Below are 27,967 nucleotides of genomic sequence, written 5' to 3' on the forward strand. Positions count from 1 at the left end.
GAGGGCGGCGCCGGATGGTGGCCGCGATCCCCCTCGCACCGGGCGTGGAGCGAGCGCCCGGCCAGAGTGAGCGCGTGTGCATGTGTGTACGTGAGTGTACGTGTGAAATGCGGCGGCGCCGGCCGCGGCGGAGTGTACGCTCGGCAAAAATATGAATAATCAACACATCGCTCACACCTCCGCCGCGAGCTGGGAGGGAGCTGGGAAGGAGCTGGGAGGTCCCGAGGGCTTTCCCCTGCCGGCTGGCTGGGGGAGGGGACCACCAGGAAAAGAGCGGGGGCATCTCAGAGTATCTCTTCAGTTATCTTTCCCCTCAACCGAGCTGAGACACCGGAAGAAAGGGACAGGGGGGAAAAAGTCACATTAAACTTTTTCTGGTTGAAAGGCCTTATCTTGCTTGCCACCGTGGTGTATTCGAAGACTGGCGTGGGTCTTTGTTCCCAGTTCTCCAAGTTATCGGACGAAAGGCCGTCTCCCATTCTCATTTTGTACATCTGCATCTCGGGAGAGAGCAAATCCCTCTGAAAGTGTCGCTGTCGAGGTTAAGGGTAAGACAGAGTGTGGCTAGTGCTGGGTGAACGTCCTGCCTCGGGTCCTTTGTATCTTACCCTCAACCTCCTCTTGAGTGAGGACCTGCTCTCCGGGGTCGCTTAATTCGGGGTCAGTTTGCCCCTCGGTCGCTGCGCCTTCAGGGCCGTGGCGACGCAGATGCCAACGTCGTCGTGCACGGGTACCTGGAAGGGCCTGCGACCGGCCGCTTTACCCCCGCGCAGCGCCGACCGGGGCTTGACGCGCGTGCCACCCCACCCACCCAGGAAGCCAGGCCCCCGGGCTCGCTTGGAGGCTGCAGACCACCTGCCACCCAACACACACACCTCCCGGGGCAGCCACTCCCGCGCGGCCGCGGGCCCAGGGCCGACGCCAGCTCTCCAAGCCCCCAACCGCGGCCGCGGCTTCGAAAATTTGTTCTCTTGACCTTGCTGCTTCCCTGCCTCGGCTCCGGCTCCCTCGCTCTCTGCGCCCGGAATAGGAGAACGGGAAGGAAGGGTGTTTCAGAGGCGGGATAGCGAGGGGAGAGGGAGCAAGCCAGAGAGGAGGAAGAAAAAGAGGAGAGAAGGGGGAGGAAGTGCTTTCTGGAGTTTTTAAGTGTTAGGGTAGAGGCAACTCTGGGTCCCACAGCCCATTTCGGGTAAACTCATTGCAGCGTCCCGACTGGCCTGGGTGTGAGCAATATCGTGTGTCTGTAAAACGTCGTTCCATGTTCCGTGCCCCCGCATTTTGGCCGCGGTTCCTGCTCCCGTCCCCCTTACTTAGTAAAAGCAAATCAGGAAGCAAATCTAACTTCACACCAAATTGTCCCGAAAGAGAAGTGTTCGGTGTGGATGGTGAAGTCCTCCTGAAATATTTGTCGTGCGTTTGTGAGTACAGTAGTATCTTTCCCCCCTCCTTCTCTAGGGAATTTTTATTTATGGAGCATACAAGCCCAGTTTTCGTAAGAAAAATGCCAACGTTGAAATTTGGAGTGGGGGTTAGTGGAGTTGGATATTTAGAAAAAATATTCCACGAAGGATTGTGATTTACATATTCGGCAGGGTTCGGAGATGGTGAGCAAATCCCTTTATTTCCATTACAAAAAAAAAAAAAAAAAGCAAAGGTTCCAACTAAAACAAACAAACTGGAAAAACCACGAAGAGAGGCTTACTTATTACATTTACGAAACCCAGACTGACTGTCCCTAAGGATCGAATTCCCTGGGTACCAACCAGCCTCTGTTCTTCGGGTTGCGCAGACCCAGGCCCCAAACGGAGTGTCTGGGAGGGTGGGGGTGAAGGTCAGGTTGTAAGGCCGGGGCGGGGGGGGGGGTGTTCTCACACCTCTGATTTCACCCCAGGGTCCTGCCCGACGAGAACGAGGCTTGGTGAGCAATTTTCGAAGAAAAATTTCCGAACCTCTGACCCGAAGGAGAGATGCGGCGCCCAGAAGACTGGACCGAACGATATTGGGGAACCGGGCTTTTAAACCGATCCGGAGGAAATTGAACACACCGCACTGAAGTGCGGATGTGAAACGTGAACGGAAAGAAACCCGGGGAGTTCCTTGGGAAGAGCGAACAAAGGAGGGGAGGGGGTAAAAGACGGAACACCACCCCCCACCTCAATTTTGTGTCAATCGAATGTCGTTTAGAATTGGAATAAAGGTCATTTAAGATTTTTCTCGACCCTGGCAAGGGGCGGAACGAAGCTCGCGGGCCGGAGCCGGGGATGCGCGCGCGGGCTTGGCACCCCCGCGGGGCCGGGCTTCCCTTGGCCGCAGCTGCGCCAGCCGGGCCCCCGCGCGGCTCGGGGCGGGATTTGTGTGGCGTGCTCTAAAAGGAGGTTTGTTGGGGGTAGCCAGAGGCTACAGAGACGGGAGTGACCCTCCAGGAGCAGCGTCTCACTTCACCACTAACCAACGCTCCTTCTGCGAGGGTGGCCAACTCTGCGTCCGCCCTCCCCAAAATCTGCACAAACAGAATTAAAACCAACCCGGTTGGCAGAAACGCTCCCTGCTCCCCAAAGGTCGGGCGCCCCCTTGCTGGACCCAAGGCTGCTACCCCCACTCCCTGTCCCCTCAGCTGTCCTTCCCTTGCTGGCCCCGGAACTTCGTCCCCGCCCAGAGGGAACTTGGACGCCGGCGGCTCGCAGCCCATAGGCTCCCAGCGGTGCGGCGGGTGTTTGCCCAAGCTCCCTAACCCGCGCAGGGAGGGCGCTCCTAGCGCAGGCGGCTGGGAGGGGTGCGGTGCAGCTCCCATCCCCTCCCCGGTCAAAGTTCCGGGGTCTCGACTCTTCAAACTACCTCCTGGCAGGGCACAACGGCCCCTGAACTTGTCTCTGGGAGGTGAGGTGGGGGCGCCCGCATTGCGCGGCCCTCTGGTTTGGGGAGGGCAGCGGGGAGCCCGGAGAAAGGACCAATTCATTCACATCCAGAGGGGCATAATTTGGGTAGCAGCTGTTGGGGGAGAGAAGAGCCAGCGTCCTCGACCCGGGTTCTGCCCTTTAACCCCAGCCACCCCAGGCCTGAGCGGCAGGCGGTCCGGCCGGGCTTGGCCCCACTGCTGCCTCACAGTCCCTCGCACTGCGCTGGGTACCTCTCTTGGGCAGCATCGAGGTGCAGCAGCTGAGAGGCCCCTTGAAAAAAATCGCCGGGCTCATCAACACCTCTTGAGGGACTCGAGGGCTGTCCCACACTCCAAGGAACCCGAGGCATAGGCTCCGCTGGGCACACATCTCTGATGAGAATGGGGCTGGGTGATTTAAGTTCAGAGAGATTTACAAGGACAGCGGGTCGGGGTAGAAGACTCCGAGGGCTTGGTTTTTGCAGGAACCGAAATTATCCATAGAGAATTGCTGGTTTGAAACAGGGTAGAAGTTTCAATCCTGTACATTTCTCTCCTACCCTCCCTTTTTCTATGGACAACTTCTATCTTGGCTTCTATGACAGTCCCGTTCCATATTCTGGCGCCCGATCTTCCTTCATTTCTCCCTTTTGTCCAAGCCAGAGCTCTGGGGTCCCAGTGCCACAGTCAGCACAACCCAGAGGCTGGGGTTTCACGTTCTCCGCCCCCTAAATCAACTATTCCAATCCCTGCACCCTGGGTTTGTGCTTAAAGGGTTTGCTCGCCTTCCCCTCCTCCTCATTAGTTTTCAAGTGAATCTCAGCAGTAGGGACCTGCGCATCCTGGGGCGCGGTCTGCTGGAGCAGTCCAGGGTCGCAGTTTGCCCCTGGGGTAGAGTGGAGGCGCAGACCTGTCCCTCTCTCAAGAGAGCGACATTTTCTGAAAGTGTGAGCTTCCAGTCCGCCCAGGCCAATGAGTAGCAAGGCGCTGTGTCCTCTAGCGGCAAACTCTCGCAGTTCATTTCTGAGCGCTCACTTACACCTATGGGATCTGGTCGAGAGTCAATTCACGCTCAAATTTGAGTCCTAAGTGAGGGGAAAGTCTCCTGAATGTAATCCAGGCTTTCGCCAAGGCCCTCCTGGTAATGAAGCCGGGAGGCTCGGGCGCAGTCGCTCGAACTGTGGAACAGCTGATTTGTCTCCTCCATGGCAGATGGTCTTTGAGCACAGATTTGCATTCATTGTCTTCAAATCTGTTTTCGCGCTGGTGTTCTAGATTTCAGCAGCAGATCTATGCGCAGATCAGAATACAAAAGGAGAAGCAAGAAAATAACACCCAGCCAGGAGGATTTTTAATAGGCACCGGGAGCTGCCCGGCGTAGTTAAAAAGCCGTCTAGGGTTTCAGCTGTTTGGCTGAGCCGCCGCCGCCTCGCAGCCACCAGCCTGCGGCCAGCAACGCGGCGACCGCGCGCCCTGGGCAAAGTTTCCGCGACTTCCCTGCTGGCTGCCCCCCCCCCCCCGCCCCCGGCTTCGCGAATTGGAATGGGGTGGGCTCTGGCGGGGGGGGGGGGTGGGACGGGAGGGGGCCTCTGGGACGACACCGGGAAGCTCTCGCTCTCAGCCTACCACGATCTGTCAGCAAGCTCTCATCCGCACGGGTGCGACTCCCGCTAGTGTCTGCCCGGGGGTATTTTCCTTAGCTCCTTGACCGTTTCCCCGGACACTGTATTTATTTGACTAGCACTGGAGCCTTGCTCTTCCCCCACCGTGCCGCTTTCATTCATATATCCTCCTCTCTCAACAACTTGTAAACCGCACACAAAATCTGAGTGTCACCATGAAACAGGAGACTTGGGAGAGCCATTCAGGGAACTGGGTTGCTTTGGGGAACGTTTGCACAAAACATAAGTGCATGTGGTCACACTCTCCGCTTCTTCACAAATACGCACGCAGATTCAAGCCCCGAGAATGAATATGCCTCCGGCAGGCTGCAAAAATCTGCACCTAGAGGCGGGATCCACGAAGGCTTCGCGCTCCCGCGGCCGGACTGAGCGGGCGCATCCCAACCTGCAGGGTCGGATCACTAGCCTTCAGTGCAGGATTTGGGGCCCCCAGCCGACGCACGCACACAGAGTTTGGACAAGGACGCAGCGTCCACAGCTTTCTGTCCCCTTTCACCTCCCGGACTCCCGGCAACGCCGAGCGTGGCGCGCGCCGCCGGAGGACGTCGGCCCGGCCTGCCCAGCGCCGGCCAATCCCGAGCGTCCATGCAAATGAGGCTCCTTATCGGGCCGCGGCTCCGCCTCCCGCGACCGCGGCCGTAGTAACCCATTCATGGGGCCCGCGCGCGGCTGCAGCCCGGCTCCGCGGTGCTCGCAGCCACCGCCTCCTCTCGGCTCCGGGTCTTCCCCTTCCTTTTACAACTGATCCTGTTGGGGATTTTTTTTTTTTTTTTTTCTAAATTCGAGCGGTGGGGAGGAGCAGGGAGGGGGGGGGGACCAGGAGGAAGGGGAGAGATTAGGCAGCCATCAATCTCCCGTTTCTCCCAGAACAGGTGATGCTTCTAAATTGTGATCACTTTCTGGAGGCAGCGCTGCCGCTGGAAGGATGCGAGCGACCTAGGACGGAGGGCCTCAGGCGGCAGATCTGAACTTGCGGAGGATAAAACCCAAACTTTAACTACATCAGTCCGCACCTCACGCGCGAAGCAAAGGACGGGTTATCTCCCCCCACCCCTCCCCTCCAGAGAGACTCAAACTTCGGCTCTTGATCCCTTTTCTTGGATTGCTTTTGGAGGACACCGTTTGGTGACAGCGTTGGGAACAGTAGGGACAGTGTTGTAACTCGTATTTTTAAAGCGACAGTAGACGAGACTTTTTAAATGTTTGGGATTCAAGATACTTTAGGAAGAGGACCAGCTCTGAAAGACAAATCGCTGGGTGCCGAGATGGATTCCGTCAGGTCCTGGGTCCGGAATGTCGGCGTGGTGGACGCCAATGTCGCGGCGCAGAGGTAACGATATGGCCTCACAGTTATTACGTTCTTAAGTCTTTCCCTCCTTCGCTTTCTCTCTCTCACCGTCTCTCTGTGTGTCCCCTCCCTCTTCCCCCATCTGTCGCCCTCGCCCCACGCGCTGGGGCTCGACCCAGGGCAGGCAGGTCGCTGCAGTCAGGGGGACACTTACCCCCTAGCCAACACTCAAGTTTCCGAACTGCCTGGGTCGTTTGTGTTTCTCCCCCATTCCTTCCCCACACACCACTCTTTGGGAGGAAAAATAGCAAAGTGGCATCCAACGCCTTGCAGCTCAGCCCCTAGTCCTGCGATGCCGGCCCGGAGCGGAGCGTGAGGACGCGAGCTGGCAGCCGCGGCCGCCGGAGGAGAGCCGGCTTCCCGGCGACTCCCGGGCTCCGCCACTCCGCGTGCAAGCGCCTCTCCTCCCGCAACTTGCCGGGTGATTCCTGGAGGCCGGAAGCCCCGCGGCCAGATGGCGGCGGCGGCGGCGACGCGAGGAGTGGGAGAGGCCGGAGCCGCTGCTGGGAAGGCAAAGCGGCTGGGAGCTCCGGGAGGAGGGGGTGCAGGCTGGAGGTCCAGGCGCAGAGATAAAAACAGTGGACTAGACGCACGGAGGCGGGGGTGAGGGGAGAGAAGAGATTAAAAAGAAAAGACGAAGGAGTAGCAGTGGAAAGAGCCGCAGAAGAAAGGCGAGGAGATGGGCCGCAAACGCAGGGATCACCAGCTTTTAGTTTTGCTAGTTGCTGAAGTTGACTTTGTTTCTAAGCGTCCGCCTGCTGAGATAGTAAACGCCTTGTCTAGGATGACACTCCACGAAGACATCCTGGTCCCCTTCCCTCATCAGCACTACTGAGCTGGGATTTGTGGTCTGCGCGTCCTTGTCTTGGAGAGACAGCCTCCTTCCCCCAACCCCAAAGTGCTCTCGAACTTCTTCCCACGACTCCAGCCTTCCTATCCGTTCTCCTAGCCATCTCCCTCTAAGTCCTAACGTCACGCAGAGAAATAACTCCTTTCCCAGGCCAGCCGTGTCTCCAGGTGTCCCGGGTAGAGCGAACCAGCCTCCACCCTTGGAGGAGAGGAGACCGCGGCTGGCGGCGGTTGCCTCCCTTCTGCCCGAGCCCCAGGCACGCCAGTATCCCCAAGGCAGACAGCATAAGGCGGCGACGGCTTTCCGCAGCCGTCTGGGTACTCTCTGGGCTCAACCGGGAGAAATTAGGCAGCTTCTCAGAGAAGGCTCCGAGGCGCATTTCCTTAGCCAAGCACCTTAAAGACACCTTCCCTACTTTCCTCCTTTCCCCAGATCAAATAATTGTGAAACTTGGAATAGGCACCCCGAGTGGCGGGTTCTAGCCAAAATTTTACACCATTCAAAAGAGTGAAAGTGCTCGCGCCCCAGGGTAGAAGGCCCAGCGATACCGGCGCCGCGGGGCAGCACTGGCCATCTGCGCGCTCGCCTGGGCCCTGAGACTTCTGTTAAATGTGATCTGGCGGCTAGTTTGTCCCCGGCCGCGACGGGTCTGCAGGGAGGTGTGTGCGCACACTCAAAACGCTCGAGGGCGCCTCCCGGGTCCTCCAACATGGGTTTCGCGGTCAGCGGGTTTGGCTGGCGCCGCCGGGAGATGCAGCTTAAGCGGGGATCCCTCTGGCCCCAGGCGAGGACGCTCTCTGCCTCTTAATAACATTTTGGCTGCTTCAAGCGCAGCAGTTCTGGGGGCGGGGTCCCCAGTATCACGTTGTCGGCAGTGGCCCTCCATCCCAGGTCCCAGGGATTCCGCTCTGCCACTGTCCGGGGCGCAACTTTTCGGAAGAGCGAGGGAAGCCGGAGGTGAGGCCTCTCCCTGTAGGGCCAAGGCTTGGGCTCTGGGTTTCTCGCCCGCCCCCAAGGCGTTCCCAGCCACGAACTTTTGGAGAGAGCAAGGAGGGCGTAGCGGGCAGTAGCTCTAGGACAGGACAGAGTCACTTCTTCAAAAGTAAGGAGGCATTTATTGCTCTAACCCGGGGTCCTAGTTCCAAATCCTGATCCAGCCGGCGGCGCCACCTGAGGGTGAAGATAGGGGCGGCCCTGCGGGATAGGACTTGGGCCGCCTCCTTGGGGGACCGCTTTGAGCCTAGGCCCGCACCCGAGATCCTTTGGGCTCCACTAAAGGCCGGACCGTGAGCTGCCAGGCGCTGGGAAGCCCGGAGGCTGGAACAGCGGGAGTGGCAGTGGACAGGGCGTCGGCTCTGACAACCGACCCCTGTGGCCGCGGCGACTACTCTAAGGAGTCCGTTCTTCTTAAACCGAACTGAAAAAAGATCTGAAGGGCCCAGAGCTCTGGACCTGGGACCGTTGGAACCCTTGACCCTCCTCCGCAGTGCTTGTGTGGGACGTTGGTAACATTGTGTCTTTCTCTTCTTCCCTCTGCCCGGTGGCCCCCTCGGTGTCTCTTCCTGCGCAGCGGAGTCGCCCTGTCCCGGGCCCACTTTGAGAAGCAGCCTCCCTCCAACTTGAGGAAATCCAACTTCTTTCACTTCGTTCTGGCGCTTTATGACAGGCAGGGGCAGCCGGTGGAGATCGAGCGCACAGCCTTCGTAGATTTTGTGGAGAACGACAAAGTAAGCGGAGGTCCCCCCTCTTCTCACGGCCTAATAACTACCACCTTGCAGAGCACTAAAGATTCCATCTGTCACTCGCGACACTTTTCCACTCACATCATCAGGGATGATAAATCGAGGCTTCTGGCCCAAGCCTCTAAATCAGTCGATTTCCCGGCGCCTCCTCCAGACTCCGCTCCCGCACCACACGCTGCGGGGGGCGCTGGCGGCTCTGTGCACCCAGCCTCGGGGTCAATCGTAGAGCCTGGTCCTGGACTGGCCGCGGAGTAAACGCCCTTCAGACTAGAGCATGCCCTTCTCCGGATTATTTATTATTTTGCACCTGCCAGCGCCGGCAGAGTGGGGAGCTGCTAGGTGCAAACCCAGAGCTCAGTTTTGGCCCACTTTCCCCAATGAACCTTCTTTCCCACTCTCCCTCTTGAGCGCAGTGCCTGCTCCCGACCCAGGCTCGGTCAGGATTTGATCCCAGATGAAACGGACGTGTGAGAAAAGGAAAGTCTCTTGCCCTCTCTGGGCCTCAGTCTCCTCAGCTCTACAATGCGAGCTTTAGGGAAGGGGCTTCCGGAGGGCCCTCTCGAACCTGGCCCTGGGTCCCTGAGCTTGTGGCCCCAGAAGCTCCAGTCTTGGCGGGATGGAGCCGGGATGCTGCCGTTCCAAATGACAGACCTGTATCTTTCGGCCGAGAGAAGCCTTGGAGCTTCTTAAGGACCGAGAGATCCGGAGGGGCTGCCTGTTTGAGGCAGCTTTGGCCGCAGAGTCCGATGGTGGCGGCTCCGGAGGCAAACTTCTGAGGACATTTTTGAGGGGGAGGGACAGAGGCGTTGGAGAGCATCAAGTGGTCCGAGCTATAGTAAGTTTCAAGGGTTGGCAGGCTGAAGACGCTCCTGCCCTTTGACCTGGGGCTGGGCAGGGGTTGTTCAAAGCTGCAGGGCGAGTGCGAGAAAGGCGGCGGGAGGCGGTGTGGGGCGCGCTCTCCAGTCTGTCCTTTGGGTGGGGGGTGCTGGAAGGCAAAGGGGCTCGAACGCTGCCTGTCTTTTCAGGAACAAGGCAACGAGAAGACCAACAACGGCACCCACTACAAGTTACAGCTCCTCTACAGCAATGGTGAGCGCCCAGCGCCGGCGGCCGCGCCCGCACGTGTAACCGGCGAGGAGGGCAGCTGACCTTGCCGCCGTCGCTGGCTGGCGGCCTCCAGGCCTGGGGTGGGCAGGGCTGCGGGAGGCTCGGTCAGGGGCAGGGGACGGGCGGGGGGCCTTTGCCCCCTGGACGGCTCAGCCCGCCGGCTAGCCAGCAGCCCGGAGCCTGGAGTGGCTGCCTGGGCCTCTGCCCCCACGGCAAGGACGGGTTTGGGGTGCGGGGGAGGGGCTCCTCGGCCCTGACTTCGTGCCCGCCCCCTCCCCCCGCAGGCGTCCGCACCGAGCAGGACCTGTACGTCAGGCTCATCGACTCGGTCACCAAGCAGGTAAGTCGGAGGTCCACTCGGCTCCTCTTCTTCCCGCGCCCCCGTCCCGCCTCGTCTGTCCCTGACCTCTGCTCACCCCCCGCGGTTTCCAGGGTCAGACTTCACTTGCCTCTCCACGTCGAATAGCAAGAACCTGTCCAACCTGGAGAACAATTTTTTTTTTCTTCTCTCTCCCCCTTGTCCTGTTTCTTTCTGGCCGGGGGGGGGGGGGGGCGGGCGGGTGGGGGCAGGGGAGCAAAAGAGCGAAGAGAGAATTGTTGCGAGATCGCGCCCCCCCTTTGCAGAAAATGTTTTCACTAGGACCAACTTCGCTACTCTATTATTATTGTCGCCTGAATTAACCGGGCCACAGCTCAGGTTCTGTGCTAACTCCTAATGAAGTAGTGGGCAGAGAGGGGACAAAAACCCACCCCACAATTCTGTGCTTGCTCTGAAGTCTCCTTTCCTTTGTCTCTCCTTTGCCCTCCTATCTTCCCTCCCTGCCCCCCGACTCCTCTGCAGCCCATAGCTTACGAGGGACAAAATAAGAATCCGGAAATGTGCCGAGTTCTCCTGACGCACGAAGTGATGTGCAGGTAAGTCGCTTTTTCCTGCGGGCTTTGCTGGAAAGCGGGGCAGGTGAGCCTCGCTGGCCGCGCTCCCGTGAGCCCCCGGCATTGCCTTTCAGCAATGATGGCTGGGAGGGAGGGAGGCCTTACCCCCGGGGCCGATCCGCTAGAACTTCCCCTTAAAGGTCAGATTCTTAGAGCATATCCGTTAAGACGCTAAAAGGAAACCCACAACCACTCAGGATTTCACCGCCCTGGCATCTCGGGAGTCTCCTCCGTTACGTGGAAAGTCTCTGTAGCCCAGCGGTCGGTGGCAGCGCGGGGAGGGGGCGGGCAGCCCCCCGGCCGAATTTGGGGTCGTGAACTTTGCCTGAACCGGTCTCCACCCGAGGTCCGCACCGCTAGGTTCCCGCCTGTCGGGCCTGCTCTGGGTAGATTTCCAGGAGGGGCCACTTGTGGCATACTGAGTCAAAGCACTGGAAAACCTTGCAGTCCCGGAGAGGGACCACCCGAGGGTGGAGACCCCCATCCCCAACCGCTGAGGCACCTGTCTGTGATGCGGAAGGGTTTCCTTCCTCCGGGGATGTGGCTTCTCCGAAGATTTCACGTGTCAGGGGAGTTTCTGAGGTCAGGAGAAACTACTGGGTAGAAAGAGCAGTCCGTTCTTAATTCTTCATCCTTTCAAACAACCGTTTGGGTAGTGGGGAACTCAGAGCACGCGAGAGAGGGTATAAAAAGGAAACTCTTGAAAGAGGTGGTTATTTTATTGTAAAAATGTAAGCGTTGATTCCATACGTGTTTTTTTTTCTCCAAAATCCCTGACTGGGGAGAAAGCCTCAGTTCTTCCTTACTCTGACTGCTCCTGCTACGGTGAATGTCTACCAGCTCCAGACTCGCTAGTTTTGGGTAATTGCAGGCCATCTGATTTAGCTTGGACTGTTTTATGGGCAGCTCCTAGCAGCCCCGGCTCCCTCCCAACCCAGTCAGAAAGAAACCATAACAATCAGCCATGTTTGTTTGGGTTTTGACCAAGTATTAGGAAAAACAAACTTTGCCAAATGCAAAGTTCAATTCTGCCAGGGGCCTCAGCCGAGGGGAATAGAGCTTCCCTGCCTGAGTAGCCGGGTGAGGTGATGGGTGATGGAGTAAGCGGATAGCCACTCCATGATCCCAGGGCCCCTGATAGATTCGTTCAGAAAGAAAATACAATTCCAAGATGAACTTGCGTGTAATACCGAGATTAAATAGTCAGAACACTTTGATTTAGTTGGCTAATTGAAGGGCGTTTTTTTTTTTTATCCCTCTTTATACTTTTAAATGTCTTTGTTTGGAGAGATTATCTTCTTAAAAGAAAAGAAAACAACCCCCCAAACTGGCCCATTGTCTGACGAATTACACCTATCACTTTAAATAACACTCGCACGCCCCATCCAGCTGTAGTTAAGGCTGACATTTTTATTTTTAAGCCCAATCAAATCCTCCTCATTTTATGCTGTCTAAGTAGCAGCATCAATTTTTAAAGCCTCTAGTTTAGTCTGCATTAGTAACACAATATAAAAATTTAATGTACTGTAACTTCTCCGCATTTGAGACCAGGGAAGACGCTCTGCTATTTTCTTCCCCAAACTAGAATTTAAAACACATATTAATTATGGGTAAATAAATGATCCATTGGATGGGCACTGTGCATGGAGTGTGCATGTGTGTGTGCACGCGTGTGTGTTTTGGGAGATCACTGGGATGATGGCAAATGTTGGATGTATCCAGAGGGGAAGATCTCAATTTGTCAGCCAGAGCTGGTTGATTCTCCAGGAAGGGAAAAAAGTTCTTTCTCCCACATTTTCAAGGCAAGTGCTAGCAGTCAGTGATAGAGGGATGTTCTCAGAGATTACTGCTCATGCTTAGTTCCATCTGCATGGTGTTCTTGGGCATACCTGGGAATTTCCCTGAATGGTTTCTGTAATCCTTAGGAAAAAAAAAAAAAAGAGCTCATAAATTGATGTTTAGCTTTTGGAGGGGAACAAAATAAATCTCTTTAGGAATAACTTTTTCTCTCTTCCCCAATTGTCTCTGCTCCCCTCTTCCCTGCTTTAGTTCATTTTGCCAATTATTAGCAAGGAGAAATCTAGTTGTTATGTCGCTGCCAGCCACCCCTGTGCCCTCAATGCTCAGAGGGTTAAAAGATATTATAATTTGAACAGAAGTCGTCTCAAGGCCTACAGCTGGCTAATAACAGAGTTGTATTGAGCGCGAGCAAACCCCACAGCTGTGACTTTTCGCCACAAGGCGCAGGCTAGACAGGGCCCTAATCAGATGGGCCAGCCGGGCAGTGGGGCCAGTGTCTTTATCGGCCAGATGGTGTGAATTTAGACACTTTTGTTATGCAATCGCAGGGAGGAGTTGGGGAGAAGAAAACAAAACAAAAGCCACCATGCTGTGCGCTTATTTGAGTTTGAAATTAGAGACAGATTTTTGAAAGTTGAGGGTTGAATTTTAAAAACGATTTTGGAGGGGAAAGGGCACATTCGCTTGTCTCGAGCAGGAGTTTGACTGACTGGACACCCTGTGTCCGTGGCTGGGGCTTTTTTTTTTTTTCTTCTCCAGCCATCCCTCATCCCCCTTCTTTCTTCCTTTCTGAAAAATGCAGGTAAGATTCAGGATTGGGATGCAGTTTTCCATATTCCCCCAGCCTCGTCCCCATGGTTTTGTTTTGTTTTGTTTTTGTTTTTTTTTTTTTGTCTCTTTCCCTCTCTAAAGACTCTGTGAGGAGATGCGGAAGGGCAGAGTCCTGTAGGCAAATTGAGAGGATTTCAGGTAAAAGGTTCTCTGAATCAGAATCAGAATAAAATAAACCAAACCCAGCCAAAGTGAGGAGGGGAGGACCAACCTTCATTTTCATTCATTAGGGAAAAAGCACTTCTGAGCCTCTCCATGGTAGTTAGGGACACAGTCAACATGATGCCAAGTTCAGTTTCCTCTTCTTTGTTTATTTTTCCCCTTCCTTTCCTGTTTCACAGTCTTGTTCGGTTTTTAGAAACACCAGGAACTTCAGACCTAGAGACTTGCTTATTAGAAAATAACCCTATAAAGCCTTTTAACTAAAGTAGCTGAACCTGAAGTTGGTTGCACAGGCTTTGTCTATACAGCAAAGGGAGGGGAGAATGGAGTTTGTTATCTGAGTAATTCAGGGTCCCAGTCCTCCACATCCACCATCCACATATCTGATCTCAGAGCAGTTGTTTCGAGACCGACTGTGGGTTCACGAATGTCTCCCACTTCCCACTTCCCTTTGCTTATGTTGATATTATTGGCATGAGGACGGAATGTCATTTAAGAAACCAGATTTGAAAAAAAAAAATAGTGAGGACATCTTGATGAGACATTTTCTTAAAAAAAAAAAAAAAAGAAAGAAAGAAAAAGAGTTAGTTCTGTCTAACCCAGAGAAATTTTAAGAAGGGTTCAAAGGGAGCAAACACAGTACACTCCTATTATCAATTAATTAATTAATTTCAAAAAAAATTATTTTTTCATGTTTATTTTTGAGAGAGAGAGAGAGAGCACGCGCAAGTATGAGTGGGGGAGGGGCAGAGAGCGAGGGAGACACAGAATCTGAAACGGGCTCCAGGCTCCGAGCTGCCAGCACAGAGGCCGATGCTGGGCTCGAACCCACGAACCATGAGATCATGACCTGAGCTGAAGTCGGTCACCCAATTGACTGAGCCACCCATGCGCCCCAACTCCTATTATTTTTATACCTTTACTATTTCAGTCCAGCTGCCAAGTGAGTGTCTTCTCCATCTTTTTTTGCCCTATGAACATTAGAGATTATGCTTAAAGATGTTACTGTTGGAAAATGGAAGATTGGGTCCTAAAGTTCCTCTGCATTTTTCTTCGAGCATCGGCTCCTTCCCTGATGAGATTCCCCACATTGTGTCACACTGGCCCCAGGCTTGCATTTTTACCTGTTTTTCTTTTCCTTCAGAGAAAATCCCCATGGAAAGCAGCTGAATTCGGCCGAGCACTCTTGCAAACTTACTCGGCCTCTTCAGAATCATTCCTTCTCAAACTAGACACAGTGGCACATCCCAACAGTGTGTGCTCTTGTAATTAAATTGTACCCAGCATCGTACACATAATTTGGGTCACGTTGACATGCTGGTGATGTCAAAGGGGAGTCTAGCTAGAAGGTCTTTAGGTAACAAGCATGTATGGGCTTTTGAAATTGTGTTGCTGAGGAGGAAAAGGTTTGCCTGAACTGCAAAGGTATTCTGCTGACATGAGCAATGGAAACAGAAGAGGAGGGAGACGGAAATGGGTGGTGATAGGGAGTTGGGAGGAGAGACAAGGGCTTTGGGACCTAGGAAAGCAGCTGGCCGGCATTTTTATTGGTGTTAATCTTGCGATGGATTGAAATCTTAAAAGTTAAGACCTAATATAATTTCAAAGGCAAAATATTATTTCAGAAAGCCCCCAGTGGCAAACTCTGGTATTTAGGGAAGTGGAGACCATTTCTCTTTTACTTCCTGCTAATTTGATTAAGTTTCTTAAAAGCTCCTAGCGATCATTTGGTGGAACTTGTTTAGCATCTCTCAAGTATATTTTGCTTTTTGAGAATGCTGGAGTTGGTTCGCCGTGTAATCCACGCACACATCCCTGCAAGGAGGGAAGAGGAACTTTAAAAGTTTTAAAAATTCTTCTTTATTTGTTTGTTTGTACTTCTGTGGCGGACCAGCGAGGGCAAATGGACGGAGAAGAGACAGAAAGCAAATCTGTGTCTGGGCCGGTATAAGGCTTCGGTATCGCTGCCACATGGCTTCCCTCTTACTCTGTCATCACCTCCAAAGGGTGCTTGGGGATCTCGCTGCCTCACAGGCTTTGTAAACCTAGAAGGGACTCTGGAGATAATCAGTCCAATATTAAAAAAAAAAAATTTTTTTTTTTTACCATTTATTCATTTTTGAGAGACAGAGAGAGACAGAGCATGGGTGGAGAGGGGCAGAGAGAGAGAGAGAGAGAGAGAATCAGAAGCAGGCTCCAGGCTCTGAGCCGTCAGCACACAGCCCCACATGGGGCTTGAACTCACAGACCACAAGAGCATGACCTGAGCTGAAGTTGGATGCTTAACTGACCGAGCCACCCAGGCGCCTCAATCTAGTCCAATATTTTAATTTTATATATGAGGTTGGCAAAGCCCAGGCGGGTTAAACAGATTTGACGAAACTCACGCAGCTGCTTAGTGACAGCATTGGGTCGGACGCCAGAGCCCTGATTCTCACTTGGGCAATCTTCCTATGGTGTTGCTTCACTCTTCAACAGATCGGGGGAAGGCAGTGCTTACATATACTTTGCTAATGTTTATGAGGCATATTCTCGCACCAGTGTGGGTGGTAATATTTTTTTTTTCTATGCCCTGCAAGCCTACATCCATAAGCAACTACCATTGATGGTAGACCATGTGCTTAGATGAGCCAAGAGGTATTCAGAAGTCTGCAGTGGCAGCCATGTGGGGAGGTGATTTTTTCAGTGCTTCCCCACCACCCAGCTTCCTTTGCCCTTCTCACATCTGTCTAGGTCTTTCACGCGGACACCTTTGGAAGGGAGCATTTTGTTCTCTGCTCAGGTTTGACGGGGTCCCGCTTATCTGTCGTAATTGCCGTCGGGCCTCATCTTTCTCTCTCCCTCCCAGCTAATTCCACAGGTGGTTTTTGAGGCCCTACCAGGTACTCTGCTAGGAGGAGGCCCTGGGAGGTGGAGTTTTCAAGATGGCGCTTAACGCATCAAGTCCCATTTCTGTTCTGGACTTGGCGAAAATCATTGGAGATATCATTTCATAGCTCCCTGCCTCATTTTCTCCCCTATTTCACAATGTATACCATGGTTCTTGTCTTCTCCCGTCACCTTTAGAAAATGATAGAGATGAATAAATAAATAAATAAATGTTTATAAAGTACATAGAGTTCTCTGGAAAGATTACACAAATAAGGTTGATAAGTCCAGGCAGCTACTTGGGGGTCTATTTTGTCCGTGCTCCTTCCCCTTCTGTCTTCAAATATTTATTGAGACACAAAGATCTAAAATACACCATCATAAAATCATTCAACATGGGTCTATAAGATGTGACCTTATAGATTTAAAAGTCCAATGCCCGTGGCTCAGAATACAAATATGGTTCTTGAGAAAGTTGTGATTTGCTGAGAATTACCCAGTCATAAGCCACAGAGTATTTGAAGGAGTATCTTTGGGCTTCAGGTCCAGCATTGTTTTGAAACATGGCCATAAACTCTGCGCTCGAGCCTCTGAACGCTAAGAGGCTACCTAGGACGTATGTATTTTTGTGAATGTTTCTATGCTGTATGCTCATTGTATCTTCCTGATTTTAACAATTTTCTTTTACTCTTTTGGTTCCTTCCCAATCTACAGTCGATGTTGCGAGAAGAAAAGTTGTGGAAACCGAAATGAGACTCCTTCAGACCCTGTCATCATCGACAGGTAGGGGGCAAAAGTGATTAAAACGATCATTTCTGGTTTCTCTCCTTTATGAACCTCGACGCTGAGTATCGATCACTTGGGATTTGCCATAAGGTTGGTTTCATGTTATCTTCAAGGCAGAGCTAGTCCAACATGTGTTCTCTTGTTCTGGTTGGCGTTTCTTGGAAGAAGTCAGAACCTTCCTTTTTGAACATGTGTCTCTAAATCTATGCTGGGATTCTTTTCCAGGTGCAGTGATGTCAACCTAATAAGGAGTGTGTGGATATTAAAGGATGGCAAAGGAGGCCAGCTCTCCTATTTGGCAGAGCTGGGTCTCGCTAAGTTTCTTGGAAGAGGCAGTGTACCCCGAGTTAAGCGTCATCCCCTTTGTCATTCTCCGCGATGACTGTTGGGTTGAAGACTATCAGTTTAGATTACAGTTTAGGGGATTATGACAAACTCTCTCTTGCATCGAGGGAGATTCCTTTCTACCACAGAGCATTGCATTCTGGGTCTTCTGTTCTATTCAGAGTGGGAAAGATTCTCTGGGACAAGATGCTAATTCATTGAAATGTGATTTAGGCATCCTCAGCTGTCTGTTTTTGTGATTGGAAACAGAACTTACAAACCAACGAAGAAATACCAAATTAACTTCCAGCAATCATGTAATTTTTAAGAAATCCCATATTCCCACCCCTAATTTTTTCTCTTTCGTTAAAAAACGGAATAATTCCCTATTGCTTTTTTCTTTGGGTTTTCGTGTTTCTAGCCAGGTCCTGAAATGGATTGGAGAGACCACAGTCTCCAAAGTTGTTATTCCAATATCCCAATGAATTCTCAGTTGGGAGAATGGAACCTCTGGCATTCTTCCCAGAAAGCCAGCTTGGTTTCTTTGTGGAAAGTATAGCATAGCCCTAGGAACGGGGAGGCTGGAATCCTGATCCTGTCCTCGCCTCTGACCTTGGACAAAGCACTCAGCAGCTCTGTTCTTCCACGGTACGATCGGAGGGTACTGGCTGCCGCTGTAGGTTTCAGGAGGCTCCTGAAATGTCCGTGGCGGTTCTGCAGACTTCTCTGAGGTGCTTGGAAGAGGATGAGAACCAAATGTAAAATGTCTGTTGGATGTGCAGGGTGCTTTTGCCATCGTAGGAGGCTCACGGGGGACCAATTTTAGAGAGCTGTTTGGAATTCCGTTGTTGTTTTTTTTTGTTTTTCTGAAAGTGCATAGAAGCTTACAATGCAGGGGTTGTAAGAACTCTCTGGGGTCAGCCATCTCCCTCATCTGATAGACGGAAGGCTGACCCGGGAATGGTGACATGACTTGCCCACGATTGCACGGCTGGGTGGAGCAGAGCTGGTTCCAGAACACAGTTGTCTGTCCCTCTCGGCTCGTGCTCCTCTCACTGCCACAGCCTGCCTCTCCCAAGCACTGTCTGTCCTGACTTATGTGAGTTGGATGTGTTGATCGCACGTGGCCCCATTTCCCAACTTCCCAGGATGCCCTCAGGATCCTCTGGGGGGATTCGAAGCACATGAGAACAGCTAGATGCAGACCCAGTCCTTTCCAGAATGCACGCTGACCTCACTAATCTTCAACTCCCCTCCCCACACTTTGGCTCCCCTTTGAAGAAGGTCTTCCGACCTCATGACTATGGCATCTTTTCTTGGAATAAGGTCCCCACAGATCAGCTTTAAAGATGGTTGCCAACCCATACATCCTAACCTGCACCTTCCATCTCATAAGCACACATCCTAATGACTGCACTTAGCAGTTCTTACTTTAAGAACCCGCATACGACTTGCACCCGCGGATAGAGCCTGACATATCTACGTTTTAATCCTATGTAATACGCATGGCACCCGTACAAAAGAAAGTCTTTTAGCATCTACAGAGGGAGAAGATTTTCAAATTAGGTGCTTTCATTGTTTGTGCTAGAATGTCTTAAATTCGTCTTCGAAGGTGGAAATTGTATCTTGGCTGCATATTATAGAGCTTTATGGGACGATGGCATTTACTTTTTACTATCCCGTGCACAATAAAACAGCCCAGTGATATCTCTGCATCACTTGAAATATGTGTTACTTTTGAAATGTTGCGCAGCTACACACGGAGACATACCAAAGGGTGCTGTAAATTGGCCATCATCAGGTTTTTAGAGAACCCGTTTTATTGTAAACAGATGCATTTATTCTGCTTACTCATTGCAGGGCTTTTGTTTGGAGATATTGCCCTTGTCTTATTACTTCTGAATGTCTTTTGGGCTTACCCTCGCCTCCTTCCCTTCCCTGTGGATGTAAAAGGAGGTGAAGTCAGGTTTCCATTTGTGGGAGGTGGGATGGGTGGTTTGTGTCATTCGGGGGTTTGGTTGAGTTCTGCATCCCATCCCTGTGTTCAACGTCTGCCAACTTGGAAATGTTGAGATCCCCCACGAGCAGCAAACGGGTGCAAAGTAGTCTATTTTGGATTTCCTCTGAGTAAATATAGAACTCTCTTCTCTGCCCTTGTTCCTATAATGCCAACTAATTATCTCCTCCCCCTGCTCGCTCATCTAACCAGATGCAGTTAATTTACACTGTCTCTCTTTGAGTTTTCTCACACAACAGGCACGCTCCACTTTGGCTCTGGGGAGCCTGCTTATTCCCTTGGAATTGTGCATGTTCGGGGAGGGGGGGATGGGGAGCCTCAAGGGTGGTTCCCAAACTTTTCACCACAAAAGACCCCTTCGATCATTTTCCTTGGCCGGCCCAGCGTTTTGTCAGATTTTGCCTGCTGGACTGCAATCGACAAGTAACCAACCATTCAGCTGTAAACTCCATTTTTATTAATCAAAGACGTACAATGGAATGGGAAGGAAGAATCTCATTCCAGAAATGCCCTTGATCTCATCAATGGCCAGTCAGAGTTTTGGATGGGGACAAGACAAGCAGTGTTATCACACTGACTTGATAGGCTTCCAGCTCAAACGCCAAACAACTTGACTTTTCATTTAGCCCCTGTGACCACATCTTGGGCAGATATTCAGTTTCCAATAGGCTGCTTAAAAGATGAAAGATAGCTTTTACTACCATGTGGCCCCTTCATTGAAAATCATCGGATTTTATAATAGGGTGCCCGCCCGCCCACCCCCCCATCAGAGATGTAGTTCTCTAGGTCCTCAGACTTAGCCCCAGATTAGGATTTGTTTTTTTCCTACTAAATTACTCTCTGCCTTGATTTCTCTAGAAACATAAATTTAATTTTTATTTTCAGCTGTCTTTTCAGCATGCTTTTGTGAATTCTTGGGCAGCCCCACCCCTCTCCAAAAAGCCAGGCCAATGCACAGCCCAGCAGGACTTGCTGCTGAATCACAGGCCTCCAGTAGAGCCTTCCTTCTGTGTACAAATGTGTGCGTGTCTAGAGTGGCAGTAAAGCTGATTAATTTTTAGTGTAAAAATCCAAAGTTCCTGTATGAAAGAAGAAGAAAAAAAAAAAAAAAACCACCAAAACCGGAACAGACCAAACCAACAATGAAACCATAATCCTTACTTTGGTCTTCGGCCTAAATCTTGTCTATAAAGATCTGTGTGTGGTAAATAAAAATAAAAAGTCTCAAGCCGATTTACATTTTGTGGTTTCAGAGCTAATTCAGAGCTTGTTTTTTCTGGGCTGTATTCTTCTCAGACTCTCTTCTCTGTCTGGAAACTTCTTCTGAGTATCTGCGGAATCTCTGGGGCTCAGGGATAATCTGGTGGTCCGTGGGAAGATCTCTTTAGGGACAGTTTCACTGATGTAGGAGAGTGACAAAAGAATCCTTAAAGTACCAGTTCTTGTAGCCCATAAAAAGTCAGATGGGTAGAGAGGGCTAACGTTCTTTTTGCATCTTTGTAGGCTGTCTGTGCCCATGTGCATACTGGTATGGTATTTTCTATTAGAAGGGCAGATCAGCCTATGTCTCATACGCTAAATATCCCAAGAGCTTCTGTCTTGGGACATTGGTTTCCATATTTCTGAGCTGTTTCCTGGAGGGCCATTTTAAATGTTGATGTAGTTTTGTTTACTTTCTTTTTCAAGAAGCCCAACAAACAACAGAATGAACCTTATTCAAAAGGTTTACTTAAAAGTATCTCATGGGTGGGTTTTCCTGATGGTATCTTCCCTTTGTTTTAAATAAATTTTTAATTGTGGAAAAATGCACACAACATAAACTTGACCGTCGTAACCATTTTTAAGTGTACAGTTCAGTGGTTTAGGTCATTCACATTATTGAGCGGTGAGAGCCACCGCAGAGATCTTTTCACCTTGCAAAACCGTGACCGTCCGTTCTCCCCCACCCGCAGCAGCCGCCATGCTACTTTTGGTCTCTATGAGTTTAACTACTTCTAGGGACCTCACATAAGCAGAATCATTACTGTATTTGTCCTTTTGTGACTGGCTCATTTCACCGAGCATAATGTCCTCCAAGGTCCTTCATGTTGTAGAGTGCCAGAACTGCCTTCCTTCTGAAAGCTGAACAATATCCCAGTTTGGATATATCACATTCGTTTATCCACTCATCTGTCGACAGACACTTGGGCTGCTTCAGTCTTTCAGCTATTTGTGAACAATGCTGCTGTGAACAGGGGTGTACAAATATCTCTTTGACTGTCTGTTTTCCATTCTTTTGGGTACAGACCTAGAAGTGGAATATGGAACTCTCTTCTCTGCCCTTGTTCCTACCAAATAGTAATTTGAGTCATGGCCACACCACTTCCGTTGCAGCTACTTACGTTCCCACCCACAATGTATGAAGGCCCCAATTTCTCTAGATCCCCACATTACTTATCTCCTTCCTTCCTTCCTTCCTTCCTTCCTTCCTTCCTTCTTCTCTTTCTTTCTTTCTTTCTTTCTTTCTTTCTTTCTTTCTTTCTTTCTTCTCCCTCCTTCCCTTCCTCCCTCCCTTCTTCTTCCTCTTCCTCTTTCTCTCCTCTTTCTTTCTTTCTTTCTTTCTTTCTTTCTTTCTTTCTTCCTTTCCCTCCCTCCCTTCCTCCCTCCCTTCCTCTTCCTCTTTCTCTCCTCTTTCTTTCCTTCCTTCCTTCCTTCCTTCTTTCTTTCTTTCTCTCTTTCTTTCCTTCTTTCTTTCAGTAATTGTAATCCCAAGTTTTGCTCCTTTTTTCATCTTGGTAAGCATCTTCACTTGCTGCTTTCCCCTCTGGTCCAGGCTTCTTGTTTGCCCTTTTCCTGCCGTTTGGCACATCCTTTTCCCACCTTTTTCTGCCTCATCGACCACCTTGTTCCATTGGAGTGCGTGTTTGGATCCTCTCTCCTCTGGCCCATGCTTGTTATCCCTCTCTCCAGTGTATCACTTAACTCCAGGAAAGTATTATTTGTGGGATGGGAATTTCCAGAGAATAACTGTGGGGAGTAAAGCTCTTACCGACCTCCCAGGCATGCTAGAGGGTATTGCATTAAACCTGAACACTAGAGTTTTTGTTAATTTACCAAACGAACTCCATATTAATTTCTTCTTGATTTGTAATGTAGATTCGGCTTTTAACCCCACTGTTCCTTTCAGCACAGAAGCAGTATTTGGATAGTAGTTGGAGTTGAGCTCTTGCTGAGATTTATGTCCACAAAGCCTAGTAGATTCCTGCCGTCTTAGGCCACTCACACTGGTTTTCAATCTGTGACAACTCCCTCCCTTTCCCTGGAAATGGAAAGCCAGATATGTCAGTAGAGGCAAGTCCCAAACAAGGATTTCTGTCCCTGAAAAGGGTGGATACGACCTATACTCAACCTTTAATTGACGCTTACTATGTGCTGGGCATTCGGCTATGTAATTTGCGTTAATTATCTTCTTAATTCATCTTTGGTGGTTAAGAAAAGTTCAATTTTATGGAGAAGAATATGAATCTTAAGGAGCTGGAGAACTTAGCCAAGGTCACATAGCCAGTTTCAGTGGTGAAATTGGAGTGTAGTTAATGGGTAGAAGTTCCAGAGAAAAAGATTTTGGTAAAGAAGGAAAACCTTTCCAGAATTTAGAGCTGTGTAAGAATGGAAAGGCCTGGTGAGTATGGTCTGGAAGCACTGTTGGCTCCCGAAGTGCCATTTAACTCTGAGGTTGTACAAGTCACATTCATGTGTGTGACGGGCGTGATGGAATATCAGTCCCCAGTCCCCGTGACTGAGAGGCTGCATTTCGTAGCAGATATGGCCTTCGACTAGGATCAGGATGCCTGCTCTTGGCCCCGGATCATGCACTAACTAGCTGTCTCATGTTACAGAGGTCATGAGTTGCCTCTCTGGGCCTTAGTTTCCCTATCTGTAAAAGGAAGTGCATTGGATTAATGGTTGACCTTTGCATTACCTTCCAGCTCTGAATTCTGATTCTAGCGGAGGGCCCAGGCTTGGGTGTCAGGCATGCTAATTCATCATCCTTGCTCATCAATAATTTACGGGAGCTATTAATATGTGCCTTCCATGCCCAGATTCCCCATCTCCAGTGTAGGGAGCCCAGTGCTGTGAAGAGTCTACAAAAGCCTGGCCCCGGGCTATTTTTTTTTCTTTTTTTTACTGAAAATTCTATTCTCTCAGAAAGGGTGTAGATTTTCTCACCAAACAACACAGATTATCTACCCGAAGTGAGCGCATCATTCTTTCTGGTTCTTTGTCCTTTGTTTTCCAGTAAAATCTTTGCTAGTTTCTTGGCCATTTTAGACACAGATAGGAGAAGGGACTCTTCTATTTGCTGGTATAGAAAATACTTCCTTTTGGGTTGAAGCACTTCACCAGATGACAGCCTGGACCACGTGGTAAATAAATGATATTTTGTTTGAGAAAATCACTCTTCCCCTGCTGATCAAAGAGGTGGTATGGAAGAGTTTTGATGTTTACTTCTGTAGTTGGGCTAGTGTTTAAGAAATACACTTGTTCTGCTCGACTCACCGGTCTTCCTAGACTCTCAGAGCTTTAAGATTTGACTCACACTGGCTCAATCATCTGTACGTTGGTTCACTCCATCGTTTATTCATTTAGGATTTTGTTGCTGTTGTTATTCAGTTATTAAACAAATATTTGTGAACTCGTGGCACTAAGAGACCATTGGGGAGCATGACTGCCATGGTTCCTCCTTTTATGGAGCGGACAGCTTAAATGATCACGCGGAGAAATATTTATTTACAAACTGTGGAAAGTACGTGAAAACTAGGTGAGTGGATTGTAGATGGGTTCCAACTTTCTAGTCCAGTCATGTCTTTCCCCATGAATCAAAATGTTTGTTTCATCAAGCGGACCTTGAAAATGTCTTCCTCTCTCCCTTTGCATGTACCAGCCCTGCCTGGAACACCCACCCCAAACTCTGCCTATATAAATCCTATCAGTTTTTCAAGACCTGCTTCAGATTCTGCCCCTGCAAAGATATCAATTCTTATAGCCCAAGTCTTCTCACTTGACATTTGCCCCCTGTGCCTGCTCTTGCTAGGTTGTTTGGATGTTGTTATCTTCTTTACCTATTTGGGTTTGCCTTACATTTCCAAGTACACTGTAATTCTTGGATGTCGGGCATCATATGTGGCTTAAGTCTTTGATATTTCTTGGTTTTGTGATGGTGCTAATAATACTTCTTTCTCAATGAGTTGTATTAAGAATATTATTGAAAGATATGGGTTTAGAGTCATTGTGTTATCTGTAGGTTTCACGCTTGTAGTGAAGAAGTTACAGAGAGGGAGGGAGGCAAACCATAAGAGACTCTTAAATATTGAGAACAAACTGAGTGTTGATGAGGGGGGTGGGGGAGAGGGGAAAGTGGATGATGGACATTGAGGAGGGCACCTGTTGGGATGAGCACTGGGTGTTGTATGGAAACCAATTTGATAAAAATTATGTTTAATATAAAAAAAAGAAACCTCTCTTGGAAATTAAAAAAAAAAGAATATTAGTGTAAGGTGCCCACCATAGCGTATGACTGAATAGATGCTTTAAAAAAGTCATAGCAATTATTATGTTGTATCTCCTGTAACATCTGTCCAGTGGCTTGGATACTACAGTCACTCAGTAAATATTAGTTGGCAGATTAGTCTGTGACTGCCAAGCATTGAAGAGTTTGGATGACTGAGTCCTTTGCCAGTTTATATAGGACCTTTCCTGTAACTACTTGTATTTGACTGCTGCTTAGCAGTCTTACCCCCAGGGACAGGTAGGTACAAAACAATGCCAAGAACAGATATCTAGGGTTGTGAGGCAGAATGAATCATTCAGTAAATGTTTATCAAGGGTCTATTATGTTAAGGACTTTGCAAGGTGCTGTTAGGAATAATAAAATTGAATTGACACAAAGCTTTCCCATCAGGAGCTTATAGTTCAGATGGAAAAATGAAAAGTGTGCAGAAAAAACTGCCATAAGAGAGGCAGAGATTAAAGCTCTGAAGACCTGTAGCGGGGAGATTATTTTCATCTAGGTAGAGGTGCGAGAGGTGACGACTATAACTTGGACATTCATAGTTGAGATCAAAGGGCATTCTAGGAGGAAAGTGGGTAGGAGAAGACATATGGAAAGGAAAAAAATTTCCTAAATCTGCTCATAGTTTTAGAAGTGCATGGATGTATGTGAAGGGGGGCAGTAGGAGAAGCTAGAAAGATTATTTGGGTCCAGATTTTGTAAGACTTTATATGCCTGGACAAAAGTATTTTGACATCTTTCGTTGGTGACGGAAAGACATTAGAGGATTTTAAGTAGTGCAATTTTATGGTCAGGTCAATATTTTGGAGGGATGATTTTGAGGATGAATTGGAAAATGCAGAATGGAAGTAGGGGAAACTTGTAGGAAGGTGTTAAAATAGTTCACGGATACTTTGCTTCCTGTGACTTTTTTGGGAATGTATCAGTCAGTTTACCTGCCAAAACTTGGGCATTATTTCTATCACCCTGCACCACCAGGAATTGGGAAAATGGGCACAGGCTTCAAATTTAGTGACTTCCTATAAAAATATCCTAGTTTTTTTTTTTTTTATGTTTATTTATTTTTGACAAAGAGAGAGAGAGAGAGACAGAGACAGACCATGACGGTGGGAGGGGCAGAGAGAGGGAGACACAGAATCTGAAATAGGCTCCAGGCTCTGAGCTGTCAGCACAGAGCCCGACGCGGGGCTCAAACTCACGGACCATGAGATCATGACCTGAGCCGAAGTCGGAAGTTCAACCGACTGAGCCACCCAGGCGCCCCAAAATATCCTAGTTTCTGATTTAATATCTTTCATCTTCTTCTGGATATGCTCCCTCCTACCATCAGCAGTGGTTGGGAGTTGGGTTTTCCCTGCCAGATACCAGTCACTGGAGGTAAAAGGCCCATTTTCTCACCTCTCCACATTTCACTTCCCCTCCCCCAATACACCCACCACTCCAAAGCTTTTGCTGATGTTGCCACTTGTCCCCATGAGTACGCGTCCTTTGTTCACTGGAAAGCTCAGATCCTTTGCAAAGAACTGCTGTTGTACCATCTGGCAATCTGTGAATTTTTTAGTAGCCTGGATGTTTGTGAGAGAGCAGGAACTCGGAAGCCGGAATCCAAACCATTTGCAAGTAATTCTTTAGAAAAAAGGGGAAAAACCCACACCAGTTCACTTTGACTAGGATTCTCTCATTCGAAGTGCTCGCGTTAGGTCCCCTGGATCAATTCCCAGGGAAAATCAGAGGACCAAGTGGATGTATGCGGTTACGCGGAGCAAAATAATGGTATGCTTCAACTTCCGGTTTCTCCCGTATAAAATTGTATGATGTGATTAAGTTGCAGGTTTGCCAGAAAGGGGATGAGTCAGGAGAAGTAGAACAGCACTGTGAGGTTGTTCCATGCTGGAAATAAGAAATCGATGTTTGTTTCTAGGAAAGGTATTTCTTCCCAGAGTTGTCTAGCTGGCTTTAGGGGGAACAAAGGACCCAGAACTTGGGAAAGATTGATAAGACCACATGTTCATCCTGAGAGAACTTTCTAGAACTCCCAGTTATTTCTTTCTATTTGAGCAAATGGGGCTAGAGGAGTTCTTCTGGGTCTCTTTATGACCAGCCAAGAGGCTAACAGGCCAAACGGTTGGGAAATATGACATATCCTAAGGAGATAAGAAGGAAGTTATCCACAGATGATTTATAAAACTCAGAGCTCTACCTGTTAGGACTTGATTAGATTATATGCTGATTGAAATCTTATAGGAGTTGTTCTTTGTTGCCCTGTTCTTCATGTTGACCTAGAGTTGCGATTGGAGCGGGCATTTGATCGAAAGGAAAGTGGTCGAGTGACAAGAGGCTCAAAGCACGTCAGGCAGCTTAGACCCAAGTCTATAAGGAGTCAGCATTTTGTCAGTCTCTACTGGGTAATTAATTAAGGATTGTCCTCCAGGAAGGTTTTGTTCTAAACTCAAACTCTCCCAGCCCCCTCAAGACCACCAAGGAGCCAGAACTGGTGAGAAATGCTGCAGCTGCTCACATATAACAGGAGCTTTTGAAAAGGAAATAGGGAGAAATTCCTAATCCCACTGATACCATGGCAGGAATGGAAGAATTTGCAGGGATGGAACCATCTGGATTCCGGCCAGCACTTTGGGGTTAACACCTGCATTTTTTAAGGCACATTGGATGCCAGGACTTTTAGAAAAGAGAGCTCACAAAATGGTCATGCAGTCTGGGCCATCGTAGCTCTGTATGCTGTCCTTCACACATAGGTCCTCCAATCAAGCCCTGAGGTAGGTCTCTATGGAGAGAAAGGGCAAGCCTTTTGGTTGGTTGACTTTGGTCCAGATTTGCACAGTTGCACAGGACATTTTCCTGATTGATTTAAAGCTTTGCACATGACTCAGCCGTACACTGGGACCGTCACCCACATTTCAGATGAGAAAACTCTGTGGAAGAGCAACTCCTTCAGTGGCCATATAGCAGGCAGGTCAAAGACTCAACTGGGATTAGAGACAAGATCTCTCACTCCCAGGACACAGCTGTGATGGTCTGTGTAAGGAGAGGACAGGAGGAACAATGACATTCCCAATGAATATGGTGTCGCTGAATC

The 27,967-nt window shown here is 49.7% G+C and overlaps 1 protein-coding gene across 8 annotated transcripts in view; it reads left to right on the forward strand.

The window, feature by feature from the left end:
* Positions 1–5,756: 5,756 nt before the first annotated feature.
* Positions 5,757–27,967, forward strand: part of EBF2 (EBF transcription factor 2) — a 192,002-nt gene continuing 169,791 nt past the window's right edge. For 7 of the 8 annotated variants that reach the window (XM_042934522.1, XM_042934525.1, XM_042934521.1 and 4 more), the window contains exons 1-6: positions 5,757–5,887; positions 8,326–8,482; positions 9,523–9,586; positions 9,889–9,944; positions 10,446–10,519; positions 16,913–16,981. In XM_042934522.1, the coding sequence (XP_042790456.1) occupies positions 5,757–5,887; positions 8,326–8,482; positions 9,523–9,586; positions 9,889–9,944; positions 10,446–10,519; positions 16,913–16,981 (551 nt within the window). The remainder of the gene's footprint in view (positions 5,888–8,325; positions 8,483–9,522; positions 9,587–9,888; positions 9,945–10,445; positions 10,520–16,912; positions 16,982–27,967) is intronic. The other variant, XM_042934524.1, reaches the window with a different exon arrangement.

The sequence above is a fragment of the Panthera leo genome, chromosome B1, assembly GCF_018350215.1.
Source record: "Panthera leo isolate Ple1 chromosome B1, P.leo_Ple1_pat1.1, whole genome shotgun sequence".
In the NCBI taxonomy this organism is placed as follows: Eukaryota; Metazoa; Chordata; class Mammalia; order Carnivora; family Felidae; genus Panthera; species Panthera leo.